Source organism: Haemaphysalis longicornis, unplaced genomic scaffold, assembly GCF_048455015.1.
Source record: "Haemaphysalis longicornis isolate Haplotype H1 unplaced genomic scaffold, Haemaphysalis longicornis Haplotype H1 scaffold_12, whole genome shotgun sequence".
NCBI lineage: Eukaryota > Metazoa > Arthropoda > Arachnida > Ixodida > Ixodidae > Haemaphysalis > Haemaphysalis longicornis.
Genome location: NW_027526225.1, coordinates 46,573,071 through 46,591,848, shown reverse-complemented (window position 1 = coordinate 46,591,848; position 18,778 = coordinate 46,573,071). Strand labels below are relative to the sequence as shown.

General features: G+C 46.8%; 1 protein-coding gene across 1 annotated transcript in view; it reads left to right on the top strand.

Annotated features, from left to right (window-relative positions):
* Window positions 1-18,778, top strand: part of LOC144161588 (auxilin-like) — a 38,232-nt gene extending 19,454 nt beyond the window's left edge. The window contains exons 6-10 of the mRNA XM_077692231.1: window positions 3,322-3,586; window positions 9,320-9,652; window positions 13,642-13,793; window positions 16,225-16,398; window positions 18,673-18,778. Of these exons, the coding sequence (XP_077548357.1) occupies window positions 3,322-3,586; window positions 9,320-9,652; window positions 13,642-13,793; window positions 16,225-16,398; window positions 18,673-18,762 (1,014 nt within the window). The 3' untranslated portion in view covers window positions 18,763-18,778. The remainder of the gene's footprint in view (window positions 1-3,321; window positions 3,587-9,319; window positions 9,653-13,641; window positions 13,794-16,224; window positions 16,399-18,672) is intronic.

Below are 18,778 nucleotides of genomic sequence, written 5' to 3'. Positions count from 1 at the left end.
CTTCTCTCCGCGGTCTCCTCTCCTTCGGGTGCGCTGCGCATATAACCGGTGTGCCGCTCCCCGGCGGCCTTTCGGTCGACGGTTGCTCTCCACTTGCGCTTGAACCCCCCTCAGCGTTGCATCACACCAGGGTTCCCGCGAGGGGACGTGGGCCTAATTTTTTCGCCATTGTCACACGCTACTCATCAATCACTCAAATCACCCCAACACAGACGTGCTTGTGAACGTATTGGCACTTTAAACAAAATAGTCAACAAGATAATCGCCGCTTACACGCCCATTTCGTTTGCTAACTCCTCGCAGGCCAAGCCCCCAGAACATTGCGCCCTTCGTGCCGTTGCCTTCCAGTAGTGATTTTAGTGAACTACCAAACCGTGTGTTCTGTTAGTTTAGTCTGTATTCACTGTTAAGGACCCACTCCTGCAATGTCTCGAACTGTCAAACCGCAGTATTCGTAAAGAAATAAAATAAATAAAGATTCCAGAGTTACTCAATATACACCACTGGGGAAACTCCCCATAGGCCTGACGAATGAAAAGCTGGTCTACGGTTGACCCCTTTGTGCTGGGGACAAGTTCGCCAGCCTGCAGTCATCTGTCAGCAGAAAGTTGTACTAGTAGTACTCAGGTGCTTGCGCCTGCTGTTGTAGGTCACGAAAGAAAAAAAGAAAAAAAAAGAAATCTGGGAAATGTGAGTAAACGTTGCCTAATTTAAAGTTTCCCAGTTTGGAAAGCAAGCTTTGTTTTATTAGTTTGTGTTATTAAGTAAATGTTTGGCAAAGTTCAGTTTTTGTCCCCTAGGGGCTGCGTCCAGCTTGTGCCATGCGCATTCGGAAGTGGAGTTTTTGAACTGGTTTCTGTTGAAGATCTCCGATTTCCAGCAGGACAACATTAGCTCTTTCTGTGCCTTTCCTTCTTTTGCCTTCACAATTTTTCTTGCGCAAAAACTTCTTTGCTCACAAAATACAGTCAAACCCGGCTATAACGAACCCGGATAGAGCGAATTATGCTATATATCGAACAAAAATAAATCAGTTACGGAAATACATGGGGAAAATATTCCTTATAACGAAGTTCACACCCGATATATCGAACTCTGTGCGCCTAGAATGGCTGCCGAAATGCATGGTCTCGAAGCGGCGATTGAGATGTGGATTGGCCACGACCACGGAGCAAGAGCCACGACTGAGACATTGCGCCTCGCACGGAGTGACGTGATGCCCGAAACTTTCCGTAACTGCTTCCGGCACGCGGGACTCACGATGAAACCCGCTAATTCCGCGAGTCCGGACCAAGACAGCAGCATCGGTGAACTGTGGGAAGAGGTCGCCAGCGTTCCCGATGATGTCGCGAGTGAAAGCCGTCCAACGCCTCAAATGAAGCGCTTTCGGCAGTCGATGTGCTCCGCCAATGCTTTTTTAGATTTTGGAGGACGCGGACTCGAACTGGTACAAACAGTGTTTCGTGTAAAGAATGATATGCTAGTTGAAGCCGCCAAAATGAAAGTGAAAACAAAAATCACCGCTTTTTTGCAAAGTAGGCAGCTAAGGCGGAAAGTAGCTTTATTATTTGCAATAAATGGAATATTTTGTGTATGGTAATGGCTAATTGACTGTGTTTGTTTCTGCACGCGGAGATGGTGGAGTTGGGAGTGGGGGGTGGCTCCCGCGGATTGCGAACTCGTGAACATGGTTCGTTATAAGCGGGTTCGGCTATATCGAACTATTGGATATATCGAACTAATCGCAGTGCATATTGCAGTTCGCTATAAACGGGTTTGACTGTATAAAAGGGACACGAAAATGAAGCTTAAATAGCTTTGTGAGACCCTGTGTGTGTCTCTGCAGCAGAGTTACTTGGCCCCTTTAAAGTTGGCTTTTTTTACTATACACAAATGCGTTGCTCAAAAGAGATTTTTTGAGGGACAAGAAAATGGGGTACAGTGGAACTCTGATAATACGACTTTCAAGGTACCGTGTGAAAGCATATCTAGCGGAAGTGATGCCCCATAAGTTGTAGATAGACGTAAAGTTCCATTTTTGATCCCACACAGAGAAGATGCTTGTGCGTTTAACAAGACGAGCCCACACAGCACAATAACGGAAGTACAGGGGTGGGGAATAGACTTCCAGGGTATGCTGTTGCAAGTTTGAATGTTCCAGAGCTTGAGTGCTTGCTAGAATTGTATATCCTGCAACACGAAACATAATCTCGTTCATGTTATTCTACGTTCCTTTCTTGTTTTATACTCCTCCCGGTGATGACCCTCAAGTGGGGGTTTCAGTATCAGCAAATACAGTAGAATCTCGATGATACGAATCTCGTGGGGCCGCGAAAAATATTCGTATCATCCGAAATTCGTATGAACCAACACAGACCAAAAAATTGAGCGCTGAAAAAAGTTTTCGTTTATTTCTTTTCTTACTTTCGCGTGAACAAATCCGTGATTTTTTCTGCTTTTTTTAAACCCCCACGTCACAAAGCAGTTCTTTCTGGAGCGTGTAATGCTTCGCCTAGCTTCGCGCTTGTCTCCTCACTCCCGGTGTCCAAGCTCGGTACACGCCGCAACAGTCAAGCGTGAATCGCATGGTGCGTTTTTGCACGCGATTCGCACGCCTCGGCTTTGCGCGCGCTGTATTTTCACGGCCGCATTGACAATTTCGCGCCCGCGGTATCTCCTACCTCGGTCAGAAAAAGACGCTGACGACTTGCGAAACGATCGAGACAACCCGGTGGCTCCGCCCGAGATGTTTAGGCTTAGCACTCCGGCAGATATTTTATGGGCGCTTTCACTAGCGGCGCGGATGGTGTTTTATAGTACCGTTTTCGTTGTTATCAGCTCCTTTACTGCACAAGAAACTTCGTGTCTGCCTTGAGCGGCATTTTAAAGAGCGGCTTGAAGCAGTCGCTCAAGCGGCCGTGCCACTTCGCGGCCGAAGCCGCCGCCATGTTGCCGCCGCCGGCCGCGGCACGCGCAGCGTGCGAGAGGCGTGAGAGGTTTCGCAGCGCGCATGGGGCGTGCGGGGCGCGTTTTTGCGAGCAGAAAACAACAGCCCGGCCGTTTCTGGAGAAAGAAGAGTGACAAATGGGGAGAGAGAGCCGTCACTTGCTTGTTCGGCACTCGGGCTCCTCGCCGGCTCGTTCGTATCATCCGCCGGGCCGCGCAGGTCCGTTCGTAACAGCCGAAATTTTTCCCATTGCAAACAATGCAATTTTGCCGGGACTTTTCAGAAATTCGTATCATCCCGAAATTCGTATCACCCAGAATCGTATCATCGAGATTCTACTGTAAGATAATCGGGGGTGCGCTCTTTTCTCGCAGCACAAGCAGGGTGGCATTTCGAGCAGCGTGTCGGCGTTCAACATGGCGGCGGCCGCCGGCGGAGCATCAGCAACGGCAGCGTCCATGCACGACACCATGCCTGGCACGTGGGACACCCTCTTCCCAGGCAGCACGTCATGGGTGCCCTTGGTGCCCTCGCAAGGTGCAGGGGGTGGTGGCGCCATGGGCGGGGGGCTTACGAGGAACGCCTCCACACCCAACCTGGAAGCCCTGGGACGCAAGGCGGATCCCTTTGCTGACCTCGGTGAGCTGCCTCTCCTTCCCGGCTTGGCTCGGCTTCGAACGGCATGCTTCGTTCAAGTGATGGCAGAGTGTTCTTGAGAGCGTAGGGTTTCATACTATAATGTGTACTACAGTTAAGGGGGGACGCGGGGATCAGATGGCGAAAAGTGACCAAAAAATCGTTTTTTCGGAAGTCACATTTTCGGATTGCACGTTTTATATTCTATGCGTCTGCAAAGTTTCCCCGTCGAAAACGATCGCGAAGTGCCAAAGAAAAATATTTACGTCAGCTGAGGTGACAAATTATTTCCGCAAAATGACGAAAAAACGGCAATTTTCGCAGCGCTGTATCTCCGGAACGACGGCACCGGGCGCCGCCATCTTGGTCGCGTTAGATTGGCAGAGTCTTCAACTTCCGATTTCCTGTCGCTGCTTTCATTGTCGCTCATTCACAAACGCACAAACGGCGGAAAATGAGAGACGGTGAAACGAAGCAACCGATAGAATCTAACACGCGATTGGCTCTCCGGCCGCGTTAGCTAAGACGGCTCTCCGGATTGGGTGCCGCCATGGCCACAACAAGATGGCCGCCGGGCGTTTCGGCTGACGCGCAGTTCGCACGCACTCCGTGTCGCTCGGTTTCGCAGTCGGCTCGGTTCCCGTTCAGTGGTTTCATGCTTTGCGATTCCGTACAGTGACGCTATCGTTATCGCGGCGATAATGCTTGAGATCGTGCGCCAGATAGGGAAGTGCGCGGCTCGAAAGACGCATCGAAAACGTGCCCGCGACATCGCCGTGGTGCGTCCTTGAGTGGGAAACTCGGTGCGTCCGTGTACAATTGGTGTTCGTGAAGTGAACTTTTGGACGCATTGCCGTGTTATAAAACGCTTAGTTATTGCTGTGTTTTACAGCGAGCTCGCGAGCTTCAGGAATGGAATCACCGGCTCGCCAGAAGTTGCGGCGCGCGCTGCATTGGCGCGACGTGTTCGGGCAGCGGCCGATTGCGGGATCGGTTGCTATTGCGCGCGAGTACTAATAATTGATGTACGCAAAGTGTAATTTAATGGCAAAAGTAAAGTTGCTAAACATAGTAAGGTTACCTAAATTACGATCGTGGTGAACGTGCGCGTCGGGGATTGTAGGGAAGGGGGGGGGGGGGGGGTGCAATGAACCACGTAACCCGGCTTATTTGAGAAACTTTTTCCGTGGCTCTAAACTAGTTCGTACAACCAAGTCTGGGATTACACAATTATATTTTCAGTATTAAATTAATTAGAGAAGATGCCTTAATGTTACAGCGTTTAAAAAAAATTTAGTGTCACTATTTTTTTTCTATTTTTGCAATGTTTGCAATTATAATGTCCATTTTGCAATGCTTTTTTCGCCTGAAGAAGAGCATGGCATTCTTATAATATTAATGTTGTAATTATGTAAAACAAATGTATATTCTGCCTTCAAATAGCTCATCTTATGCGTGTGATGCCCTGATATAATTTTTGACACTGAACAGCCTCATGTACTAAGCTGTAGCTTCATCAAGGTTATGACACCCAGAAATAAGCTGAAAGTCTGCTGGCACATTAATAAAAAAAAACCATGCCTTACTCTTCATTTTGGAGACAGCTATGCATTAGGCATACATGAAGTAAAATATAGGTACCCTAGTAGCCCATAGTAAACTTTTTGGTACACTCTGCGTAAAACTGGTGCTTCTGCCATCTAAAGGCCTACACATAGAAACCTCCAATGAGCCAGGAAGGCATCCCAGATGCACCAAATCAAAGGGCAAAGGTATGCGAGGTTGTCCCCAAGCAACGACAGCAAGGACTATGCTGCTGGTGCAGTTTGAAAATTGTGACATCATCGTAAACTTTAAGAGCCGTTTTCTCAAAAGTGCATTTTACGAGTTCTTCGTTGCTCGTGGAAAGGATAGCGTGGCAATCACTGGGCAGATTTTGACCCTGTCTGTTTTATTTCGATCCTTGAAGAGTTCTGCGGGGCGAGACAGTCTTGGATTTTCATTTTAGGGCCTCGTTATTTTTTAATGTGGAATTTATGGCTAGGTCAATTATGTCCTATAGGTTACAAGTGAAATTATTCTTTTCTGTAAAAAAAATGAAGGGTGTAAAAAAAATTTGAAGACTGTCTTGCCCTGTAGTGTTCTTTTGACTATAATTGAGAAGTATTCAGAACTTCCTAGCATGTGTCAATACCTTGCTAGGCTTTCCACGAGCGGGCAACATGTAAACCTCTGTAACACAAGAACTACTGAAGGTATCATCATGAAATTTTAAATTTCACCATTTGGAGTGCTTTCCAATATGCTTGCCGAATTTCATCACTCTACGCCAAAAAACAAAAAAGTTCACTCCGATCCCCACGTCCCCCCTTAAACCTCGATATAACGAAGTCGTACTTGCGGGCGAAAATTTCGTTAAATCGAGAATTTCGTAAAATCGAGGTTTCGATTTTACAGTTAATTTAACCAGTTATTGAGGTTTCAAAACCTTGCCCATCGCTCAGAAACAACTGCTATGTAGTTACCTCACCACTTAAAGCGAAATTTGTACTAAAACTGGCCGCGAAAATTGTGTGAATTAAGAGCCTCAACACTTAGGCAATGGAATTCGGATAGCCGACCGTAGTTCGTGTCGTCGTAAAACCGGCGCTTTTTCCGCAACGCCTCATTAAATATGATAGCAGACTAGGTTTTCACTTTTTCTTTTTTCATTTCGGTCACTACTAAACGTCGCTGTTAGTCCATTGAACCCGCGTCCGTGCCCCGTGAACTTCACCCCGGCGAGGTGCTGGTTCAAAGTTACGCCTCTTTTCGTCCGTTTAGTAGTAGGCTTAGCCGCGGCGTTGAGGGGTGCGGCGGGCCAACAGCGGAAGGGTGTCTAGACTTTTTATATGCACAAAGGCTCTGCAGTATGGGCGCGTGATGCAACCACGACACTCGAGATTGAGAATTGAGCGGAGTACACACGGACCGCTTCACTTTGTGGAGCAGCGCTTACGTGCTCCCGCTAAAGTGGAAAGCTTACATTAAATATCTTCTGGCCAAATTTGATTAAGCAATTACTTGTATGCCCGCTGAGCCCTAAAGAAACCGATTTCTCCGCATCGCAGCTGTCTAATGAACACGTTTTGACCACGTTCGGAGAGCAATTTATTGCCACCAGCACTCGATGTTCAAGCCGTAGTGAAGAAGTCCGTAAGCAGTGCTTGGCGTTTCTTGACCAGGGTGGGCGGCTTTACGTGACGCTCGTATGCTGACAGCGCTAACAAGGCTTGCTCAAACATTCGCGTGCGCCTGCGTGCCTCCGCAGAACGTCGATGGCATCCATCACTTCGGTGGCCGTCGGTCTACCGTCGACAGGCTCTTGTTCGGAACACTTTTCTTTCCCTTGGAGTGCTCATGCTGCTTATAAGACTCATCTAATGATGGACGAACAAAATATTAATGTGGTTATCAGCGAGCACAACTTAGGGCAGCAGCACCGTGAGCAAAGACGCGTAGAAAAAAAAAAAAAAAAAAAACACTTGAAGTAGGCTTCGGCAGCCTAAGCATAGAGGGCGCTGGCGTAGGCAACGATGGAGACGTCAAAATGGTGGCGGCACTATTAAACCGTCCATGACCGCTAGCGGGTTTTGAGCAGCAGCTTTTATCGCTTTTAATTGTTGTCAACCGCATAATTCACCGCTTTTCTTTCATTTTAGCCTTTTATCAGTAGATGTGAGTACTTAATGTTTTCAATGTAGGCTCTGAGAGGCAAAATAAAACGTGCCTCGACCGGAATTTCGTTCTTCCTTTCTCGCTGTGACTTCGTTAAATCGAAAGCGCCGCACAAAATTACTTCGTAAAATCGAGATAAAAATACATGGATTTAGCAAAATTTTGGTAGAAAACTGGAAAAAATTCGTTATATCGCGAATTTCGTTAAATCGAGGTTCGTTATATCGAGGTTCAACTGTAGAGGGCAATGTGGGTCCAATGTCTAGTAGAGCACGGCGGACCCCTCTTTGCCAACCCTGGTGAGCCGTTTGTCGCCCTGCCTTGGCTTGGCTTCAAACGGTGCTTTTCATTTAAGTAATGGCACTGGTTTTCTTTTCTTTTCTTTTTTAATGCATGACAAAAAAGGAAAGGTTGACGTCAGCCCAGAGTTACTCAATATGCACCAGTTGCAAAACTCCCCATATGACAATTACGGGGGAATCAAAATCATATCAAAAGCCGGTCAATGGTTGGGGGACCGGCTTTTGACTGGCCCGCTATCTGTTGGCAGAAAGTTGAGGCACTAGTGTGCAGCAGCGCATACAGCTACTGCCGTAAGTCGTGAAAGCAAAACCGTGGACACATAAGTAAACATTGCCTAGCTTTTTGTTATTGAAAAACGAGGTTTATTTTATTAAGTTGCGTTATTCAGTAAGCATTTAGCCAAAGTTATGTTCTGTCCCGTAGGTGCTGTGTCAACACACTTGCCTCTCAGTTTTAAAAAAGTCAGGGTTCCAAAGCGGAGTTTTGGAACTGGTGTATATTTAGGGTTCTTATTTTGTGGGATTTATTTTTTTTTAATTCGAGGGGGTGATATTTTTCAAATGGGTGATATTTTTCAAATTGACAATTGGGGAGAAATCGTGTTTTTTGTAAAATTATTCTAAAATTCTGTTTTTTTTTGGGTTAAATCTATAGATGTGCTAAGTAGTACTCTCAGTTTATTTATTTTATCACGAGCTTTTTACCTGTCTCATTAAAAATGGCATTTGTTTCAAGCTGGCAATTGGGGGAACGTCAGGGTTTTCTAGCAAATGCTCTCCAAAATTTGGCGTTCGTTTGAAAATGAATTAGTAATTATCACAGTAAATCAAATCAAATCAGATAAGAAGCAATGATAACTTCTAAAAAACTAAACATTTGTTTCACAAGAAACCGGTCATTAATTTTTTTCACACATCCTTGTTGACGTACATTATCATCTGCATACGCAGCATGTTGGTGTCCACTCAAGGCCTGTCCGATCGTTGAACGTATCTCAGTCAGGAGAAAGTTCTTTCAGTACCACAGTTTCCATTAGCTATGCACAGCAATGTCCGTGCAGCATTTTCCAGCCTAGGGTAGTAAGCAGTAGAGTCATGCCAATACTCAACGAATTTGAAAGCTGCATTTGTCGGGCCATGTTTCAAGCAAGTTTTGGTTCTGGACAGAGGACCGTCAGACCACGATTGTGCAGATTCCTACTTTGAAAAGGTTCATTCGGGCAGAAATCGGCCTTAACCCGATTCTCCTGAAACATGTTCGGGGTGTAAAAATCTGCTAAAATCATGTTTTACCTGAAAACAACCAACACTGTTTATATTGAAAAACTCTGGGCAGAGATCGTGTCCTAAATCATACAAAAGAAGATGTGCTAAAAACATTTTAACTAATATATAAAAAAGTCTCCAGCTTGCGCTTCAAATGCGCAGCCCAACATTAACAAAAAGTCCCAACAGATGCCGTGCCAGTAGTGTGAACCCAGGGAGTTATAATTGAGTTAAACAAACCTCACCTATCATGGGAAAAGTAAGGCTGGAGGGGAAAAGCGCGAGAGGTGGGCAGAGGAGAGAGGAAAGGCATTTAGATGGCAGCAGTGGCGGAAGAATATTATATTTCGACAACAAGTGAGCAGATACGTGGCCATTTTTTTTATTTTTTTTTTCTCTCAGTGGTGCTTTTGCGCTAGATCCTGGCAACGTTTTCTCGGTGGTGTGACAGGAAACCTGACGGGCGGCTCTTCCGGTGCCGGCATGGCCTCCAAGACGGGGGTGGCTGCGGCTGGTACCGGATTTCCCGCCTGGACACAGCCGAAGCCGGCTGCAGGCAGCCCGCAACCGACGGGGAGCGGCACGCAGGTGGGCAGTGCTGCTGCCAACGGAGCCATGCGGAGACCAGGCAGCACCGCTGTTCCCCCGGCTGCGGCTACGGCTTCGGCGGGGCCTCCGAGGCCAAACTACAGCGCCGCCGCGGCGGCCGCTGGCACCAGCGTATTTGCGGACAAGGCGCCGGCGGCAGCGACGGCAACAGCGGGAGCAGCAGCATTCAGCAACGGTTAGTGACTGCGGTGTGGCTTGTTGAGTTTGAAGGCGGTATGGCTTCTTTTCCTGGCAATACTTAATGGCTACGTCTTGTGCGTGTCATTCTATTTCTATGATGCTACCATGATACAAAGTTATAGCTTCATTACGGAGTTCCACATGGTCTTCGGACTAGAAATAATGAAAGCAAAATAAAAAAAGGAGAGCTAAAAGACCGGCACACACGGTAGTGATAAACATGCATCAACCTCACGTCCGTGTCATCTTGACATTAGGCCTAACTTCACGCTTTGAGGACTAACATCGTCGGGGGATACTCGCAACTCGACTTGTAAGTTTGATGTTGCTTGACTTACTGGTAGGTTCGATGCTACAGTTACCGAACAGTGGGGCTGAATGTTGGCCTAACAACATATGTACTCGGGTGGGTTGTCCAGTGGCGATAATAGCAGCCGTCAGAAGCTTATTCCCATTTTGCCATAATGCTCTTGCATTCAAAGTAGGTAAGCAGGTCAAGTGCCCCGAGGAATTTTTGTAGCAGGCACTGCAGTGGCTCGATCATTAAAGGAGGATCCTGCTCTTTCCAGTTAAAAATTTGAGGAAAGGTCGACTCGTGAAACTGGCGTTTTTTAAAAGTGACAGTGCTGTTCCCTTGGCCTCCTATATTTTATGGTTAGGCAGTACAGTCTTGTCCACTTGTAACAACATCTTAGTGGCGAAGACATTCCACTGTCTTCACTAACAGCAGCCCTGGTGTAAACAGTCCTTGCTGTCTCAAAGAAGACACCTCGTCTTATTGCAAAGTTCTTCGCTCCACGCCTGTTTCGAAACTCCATTTCAGGACCTGTGCCGCGTGTGCACCCCTGCCTCATTGTATTGGGGCGGCACCGAGCTGAAAGAAATGAAACTTCGCTAAACAGTTGCTGAATAACGCAAAAGGTTGTTCTTGAAATCGGAAAACATTAAATTCTGTAATGCTTACTTACATTTCCCCAGCTTTCCCTTTATGACTTACGGCAGCAGCCGGTAGCGCTTGAGTGTTGGTTCAACTTTTAGCCAACAGGTGGCGGGCCCGTCAGTGTGCGCCGCACGGTCAAATGCTTTACATCCTTCAGGGGAATTTTCACTGTCTGTAACTAACACCCTTACACCCTACAAAAAAAATGCACGAAAACACCCCAAAGGGGTGTATATTGTAACGAAACACTGTTACACCCTAGCAAAAACACAAGAATGCATTGTTTTAAAGGGCACTTTATCGTTTTCCACTCTTTCAAAGGGTGTTTTTGTTTTTTGATAGGGTGCAAGGGTGTGATCAACTAACACCCTTACACGCTAGCAGGAAAAAACAAAGGAAAACACCCTTAAGGGGGGACTCGGCTTTCAACTTCGGAAAAATAACCAAAACATCGTTTTTTTTTTTTTTTTTTTTTTTTTTTTGACACCCGTATATTCGGCTTCTATGTTTCCTATTCTGTGCGTCTGCAAAGTTTTTCCAGGCGCGGCGACAAACTATCAGCGCAAAAGGGCGAAGAAACGGCAATTTTCGGAGCGCTGTATCTTCGCGATGGTGCCACCGGGCACAGCGATTTTGATATCGTTAGATCGGCCGAGCAATCGTCTTTCTGGTTCTACTCGTCACTTTTATCTTCATTCATTCACAAATGCACAAACGACCGAAGAGAAAGTTTGTAAGTTAGAAATCTAGACGAAGCTATCTGTAAATTAGAAATCTGTAAACGAAGCTAGAAATAGATGCTGAAGCGCTATTGGCCCTCCGGTTGGGGCGCACTAAAACGACCCTCTTGATTAGGTGTCGCGCCGCAACGCAAGATGGCGGCCGCCTGAACTGCGTAGTGTGCGGTTTGAGTTCATTTTCGCTGCTTTGCTCGGCCAAGTTTCTGTTCAGTCTGTGGTATTCAACGCGGGCGTTATCGCAATGGGAAGGCCTGAGGTCACGAGCCAGATTACGGGAAGTTGTGTGGCTCGGAAGGGGGAGGTCATCAAACGCTTCGTTGGGCGCGTGAGCCTACCGTCGCCAGACTTTGGAGGGTGACGCGGTGTGCGCGCTTGCGATAGCGGTTCGTAAAGTGAACTTTTAGTCGGATTTGCGATGTTTACACGCTTAGTTATTGCTGTGTTTTGACTGTGGGCTCGCTAGCCTTGGAAAAGAAACGGTCGACGCGTCAAACGCTGCGGCACGCACGGCGTAGCCGACGCGCGTTGGAGCATCACATGACTGGGAAACCGGTTACGATTGAACGCCAATAGTTGTAATTAATGCCTGCGATGCGCGCGAGCCATATCGCCTTTCTTGCGCCACGTTTCCCGTGCACTTCTAATAATAATCATGCAAACAGGTTTGAGTTAGTAACATAAAAATAAAAATATATTCTCTGCATTAAAAATGTACGTTACTGTTGCAGCATTTACCAGTGAATTTTTTTAGGGAAATTATTGATACCAATGCGTACATCTATGGCTTAGGGCATACTGACTGTGCTGCGAGAAATATTGGATGCCTTGAATGTCGAAACTAGTAAAAAAATGTCCTTGGATTGAAATTGGGAGTTATGCAGAATATTATACCAAGCTTCAAAGTAACTCATTTGCATCCTTGTGGTATGCATACTTTTTGGAATGAACACCTGCACGTATGAGTACTAAGTTGCTGTGGCAGCTAGGCAAGATGATGAAACATAAAAGAAGCCAAAATTTTTCAAATTTAAGTAAAAAAAAATGCTTCACTTGTTGCCATGGTGACAACACTGCAAAGGGAAGTTGTCCTGTGTGATACAGCCAACCAGCTAACCTACTTTACATTAAAAGCCATCTCCTCTTCCATTTGGTCTGCAAACTGGGCTATGTACTCTTCACAGAAGAGCTGAAAATGATGTTTTGTGGAAAGAGAAAGGCTGAAAAAAGCACTCCAATTTCAAGGCAAGGCCTTCCAGAAGCCCCATGTTCAAAAGGACACGAAAGGCTACACAACCCTAGCGACTTTTGATAAGTGAAACCTATGTTGCAACTTCGGAAGCCGTTTTCTCAGAACAGCTTTTTTTTGCCGCCTCTGTCGCTTGTTCCAGGGATTTCTTCGTGACCGCTGGGTCTATTTTGATTGTTTCTTGCATTACATTCCTTGATGAACAGTTCAGGTCATGACACTCTTGGTTTTCCAGATTTGTTTTTTGTGATTTTTTTTTTATTCAAATAGTCATTCACAGCCGACATGCCTGTTGCACATTATTTATTTATTTGTTTATTTATTTATTCAAAAATACCCCTAAAGGCCCTCACTAGGAGGGTATTACATAGGGTGCACGGTACATTGAGAACGAATAAAAAAAGAGTACTAATCTCTAAAAAATGAAAACTAAAAAACATTGTGTTGTAAACAAAAATTCTAAAACTGTCACGACCTCGTCCATTCATTTGGGTATGCAAAGCACTTCGATCAAGTTTTCTATCGTGTTTTATAAGCCGCTCAAGCTCGGTACAAGCGGATCATAAAGAAAATTTGATAAATAAAAAGTTTATCACAGAAGCATTTCCAGTTGCTGTGCCAATTTCCATCAAAATCCACTAAGAACTAAAAAAGTTGATTTTGAAAGCCACATCCCCCCTTTAGGGTATTTTGTCATTTGCAACACCCTCACACCCCAGCAAAAAGATCATACTCCTTTTGAAATGGTGTTTTATCGTTAATTACACCTTCTCAAAGGGTGTTTTTTTTTTTTCATTTTTTGTTTAGGTGTAAGGGTGTTTGTTATAGAGAAAAAGGGTGTAAATCAATTTGCAGTGTAGTTATAGACAAAAATGGTGTGAATCTTTATTTTACAGTGCATGCTTGTCCCCTGTTTGCCCACAGTACAGGGGGGCCAACCACGGACCGGTTTTTGATACCCAGGGCCTATGGGGAGTCTCAGTCTCACTACTGGTGTATATATATATATATTTGGGTAGCTGTGGCCTGATTGGTGTTAACACGCATGCACGATGCAGGCCAGAAGGCCAAGCTGACGGAAGACACCTTTGAGGACCTGCTGGGCAAGCAGGGCTTCACGGGCTTTGGCAAGAAGGACACGGGCCCCAAGACGATGGCCGAGCTACGGCGAGAGGAGCTCGCCAAGGAGATGGACCCCGTCAAGCTCATGGTGGGCCTCTGATTCTTCTGTACCTGGCGCAATCCACCGTGGTGGCACAGCGGCCGTGGCATTGTGCTGCTGAGCCTGAGGACTCAATTTCAATCCTGGCCACTGTGGCAGCTTTTCTGGTCGAGGCGAAAAGAAGCGAAAACGCTCCTGCGTCGAGATTTCGGCCCATGTCAGAGATCCCCAAGGTGTCAAAATTAATCCGGAGCCATTCACTTAGGGGCGCCTCATAGCCCAGGTGCAACGTTGGCGCGTTAAACATCACAATCAATCAATCAACTGAGGTCACAGGAAGGGAGTTGTTTGTTTAATGCAACGACACTTCCTTCGAGGTGGTAACTGCCTGATTTCATACTGAGCGTCATTTTACAAGTCGAGTTCTTAACAGTGGAACTGTTAAGCTGGAGTCCCATTCATGCTGGGCGTCGCTCAGAACTCGACACAGCAAAGGGGAGAGAAGGAAAGGAGCCAAAGAGCAGGTGTGGGGAGTGCGCCCCTCAGGAAAAAAATGCTCCCTGTGGTCGGAACCGAACCTGGGTCCCTGGCGTTATGAAGCCAACATCGATCCGATTGTACTATCATCGCATTCGAGGCATTCAGCATTTCCTTCGAGTTTGTTGCACTGTCGTTGGCTCTGCACTTTGGCCGAGTTGAAGTGGACTTTGGCTTCAGACTTTGACAGTTTAGATTTCGGACGTTAGGAGGGTGGATTTGAGGGCAGTCATTTGACTCAGTTTGCATGGAGAAAGCTTTGCTTTTTAAGCATCCTTCTCTTCTGAACTATCTTTCTCTGTTGTTGTTGTTTCTTTTCTGAGAGGGGTGGGGGGGAGTGGGCACTCTGTTTTTAGTCAGCCTTGCGCCATAAAAAACCTACCATAAAGTTCCGCGAGAAAACACCCTCCCTCAAAACACCATCTACCCCCGTTAAAAGGGAAATATTCAATAAATCACATCAGCTTCGATGCCTTCGAAAGCCCGGGGAGCTCCCACCATGTAAAGGTTTCTCGGCCACGAACAGCGCCGATGCCTCGATTTCTAACAAAAGAGGCACAGCATGTCCAGTTTGACGGGTAACAACAGACGGAAGCGGTAGTAGATGGGAAGGAAAAAAGTGCGGGGAGATACCGTCTTGGCATTGTTTAAGTGGTGCGGCATCTAGAAAAGTAGTCATGACGGTTCTGAAGACGACATGTTCATGCAACACCTGGCCTCTGCCAGCATGGAACCAACAAAGGGTCTCAAAGTTTGGGACGTTATGGTAGGCGAAGCAATGCAGCTCATGGGCTGCAAGTCAGGCATGTATGGGGGAGCTTCATCACTTGCCCAGTCACCTCGTATTACGGTGATTTTTCCAGTGCTGTGATTTTGACGCCCAACAATGCACCCTGTGGGTTCTATGTGCGCTACTTTGCAGGCTGCCTGGGGCTTTCGGAGCATTGTCAGCATTGTCGAAAGAATCGTTGAGCCTTCTTGAATGCCAATGTTGCAAAGTCTTGTAGGCATCACTTTATGTATAGTCCAACATGGTTCTTTGGTAAATGCCTCATTTTTGTGCTGAATGCATTCGACTCTAGTGTTTCATGGTAGAGGTAAAAAAAGAAAATCTGCCTCAGTGAATGTGATTTCAGCACTGATTTAGGTTAGGTTAAGGTTATATTAATCCGTAGCAGTTCAGTATGCGAGTCTCTGAAGCTGGCTGTGTGTTCAGTACTTGTTTGGCCTCAATTTAAATTTTTGCCTTTCTTTGCTGCCACCATATATGAGAACTCGAACTGAAAGTTGCCTGTCCTCGTAGTAGCAAGGGGTGGGAGTGAAATTGAAGTGGGCAAGTTTTCTGGCTGAATAGTGGCACAAGTAAAATTGGAAATGGCGCAAGACTTTTCCAACATGTACAATGCAATAGGTAGCACCCAGTACACAGCAATTTGCACCTGCTTACGAGAAGGGTGCAGAAAGGAGGCTTTGTCCTTGTTATTTACGCAACCCGCTGCGGTGGCTGAGTGGCCAAGGCGTTGTGCTGCTGACCCCAAGGATACGGGTTTGATTCCCGGCTGCAGTGGCTGCTTTTCTGATGGAGGTGGAAAGAAGCGAAAACGGCCGTGTGTACGAGATTTTGGCGCACATTAGAAATCCCCAGGTGGTTGGAATGAATCAGGAGGGCCCCTCCACTACCATGTGCCTCACAGCCGAGGGGCAGCTTCGTCACGTTAATCCCTCAAAATTGAATTAATTGAAATGGTTGCCTTTTCTTACCACTTCGTAGATAATCAGAAAGGAAGGCATTGCATGGGTCATTCTAAAGAAAGAGAAGGGGTAGACCTGGAAGTGATTGAAGTTTTACATTCCTATGGAGAGCGTGCGTCGTGAAACGCCCCGCAGTCCGACCCGACCCAACGTTGTGCTGTCCTGTCTCTGCCCGCATCCGCCCGTGCAGATCCTGGACTGGACGACGCGCAAGGAGCGCAACATCCGGGCCCTGCTGTGCTCGCTACACACGGTGATCTGGGAGGGCTGCCGCTGGTCCGAGGTGGGCATGCACCAGCTGGTGTCCCCCGCCGACGTCAAGCGCATGTACCGCAAGGCCTGCCTGGCCGTGCACCCCGACAAGGTGGGTTAGTGGGGGGGGAAGAGGGCCCACGACAAGCACCGTCTACTGCTCCGCTTTTCACCATTCCCCCTGTTCTTGCGCGCAGTGGCACAGGCGGAGCCATTTAATATTTTATATTCTTTTTAATCTGCCTCACAATATCCATGTTCTTGCGCGCAACTGCCGCAAGTGCTCCTCTGTGCTGCCTCAGTAGCCTACGGGGGTGGAGTCGTGGGGTTTGGAACAGTTGCCATATGTTCAAGACCAAGCTATGCCATTCCAACGACCTGTAATTTTTTTTTTTTTTTTAAGTGCAGGGCACTTTAGGGGCTTGCCTTGTCATCGCAGCTCGCTCGCTGGACCCAGGTAGAGCCCCACAGCATACCGTCGTAGTGGAGTCTCGTCGTACTGGCGTCCTACAGAGGCTTTAAAAGGAAAGCGATTTATATAGTCATAAGCTTTCAAAACTGGTGAACTGCTGGTACTTGTCATACAGCTCCCCGCTGTTTAGCGCAAAGAAAACTGCAGGTCCATTTGAGGCAGCATATATGTTATTAACCAGCAGCACCTGCGTTCATTTAGTTAGGAATGCTCATTTGGTTGTTTTTTACGATAGTAAGCGAAACAAAAGTGGCAGTGCAACGCCGGCACGTGCAGGAGGAAAAGCAAGCACAAAAAGAACAGAACTCCCACTGGCGCAGCCTCAGGCAGGGGGCGTGCAAGTACTGGGAAGGCAGGAAATTGAATTGCATTGGTTGGTAGCAGTGAGCCGACAACGGCGCTACAGCCCGATATGCCGAATCACTGCTTTTCACTTCCAACAGCTTTCACATTGAGTGGAACGGCTTTCGTTCTAAAATATCCCCTTAGCTCAAATCTGTGCATTCTTTTCGTAAATAAAAATGGTTTGGCGTCTTTTAGGTCAGTTTAGGGGCAAGGCACAGCATATCAATACATGCCTACGTATCTTGGAACAGAATGTCGTACTAGAACTACAGTTGAATCCCGATGAAGAGGTCGGTATCAAACTAATGGATCACAGGAGGCAGTAATCGTAAATTCTCTTTGGGTTCTTAAAAGGAGTTCAAAACAAATAAGTTGTGGCTCCTCACTCAGCCCTGTTATAATGCAGTTTTGCAGTAATTTGGGATTAGGAGACATTGCAAGCGTTTCTTCCTCTTCAAGGTCTTCCGCTTTGCTTCTATAACAGGCTGTCTGGTCTGGTAAAGTACAGTTCCTGTTCCCTTCCTCCCAAGGGTTTTGAACAGACCTGCTACAAGATGATCTCACTTGATGCCTTGGCAATGGTAATGAAACCAAGAGTTTGACAGAAACCTGTTGTGTCAGGGAAACTGCTTATAAAAGTTCACAAAACAAACTCGTTTCGGCTCCCCGTACGGGAGTCAAGACGTGTTTGTGTTAGTAAATTTTCATAGTCGGAATCAGTTTTTGCTTTTTGCCGTGGTGGTGTCAAATGGTGGCCAACAAGTTTTCAGCAGCTGGCACTGCAAAGCAGCGTTCACGGGCATGGTGCAGTGTTGGTGCAATGCTGTTTAAGGAAATCAATCCTTCCTAATACATTGTGTGGGAAAGTGTGTATCCTGGTGTGACCAAGTGTCCAGTGTGGCTAGTTTAGCAGGTCAAAAATGCGGCGTCCCTGTCATCTTGCAAAACGGCCAATGGCTCAAGGAATCAAAACAGTTGTAGTTGTGTTAAAAGGGGATACGGTCTGGGTAGGGCTCAAACATGGCACCTCTGATATGCGAGACTGGCACGCATCCCCAAGATCGTTACAGCAGTGCGGTAACTCTACATGATTAAAGGGGGACCTAGTGTTTAACTTAGAAATGTGTGTTAGAGACATCTGCTGAGGCGTGTGTGAGTAATTTGAGCATGTTAATTATGGAAGTAGCAGTTAGAGGAGAAGCAGGGTACGTCCCCACTAAAGTCCTCTTTGCTTGGCGGTGCGAACGTGGGTATTTTCCAAGCCGTGATGAGATTCAGGAAGCAAGCGGTGATGATAGTAATGAGAGGGTGCATTTGGCAATGGGACACTGATGATCTTGCAGTCACCACGTCATGAGAGTTGTTTAGGCACCCTCTTAGTTCTTCTGGGGGGTGTTTTTTGGAGTTTACAGAGCAGTGAAGTCCTGATAACTGGCTAGCACCAGGGAATTTGTGGAAAAAAACGAAATAAATAAAAATGTGCAGTGGCAGTGATACGATTAATAAACGCCACACGTCTGGCTTTGCCCTTTTTTTCACCGTGCCGTTGTCTCTCTGTCCCCCACCCAGCTCGTGGGCACGGAGCATGAAGAGCTGGCCAAGCTCATCTTCATGAGCTTAACGATGCCTGGAGTGAGTTCGAGAAGCAGCAGGGACTGACCTAGTCTGGACTGTG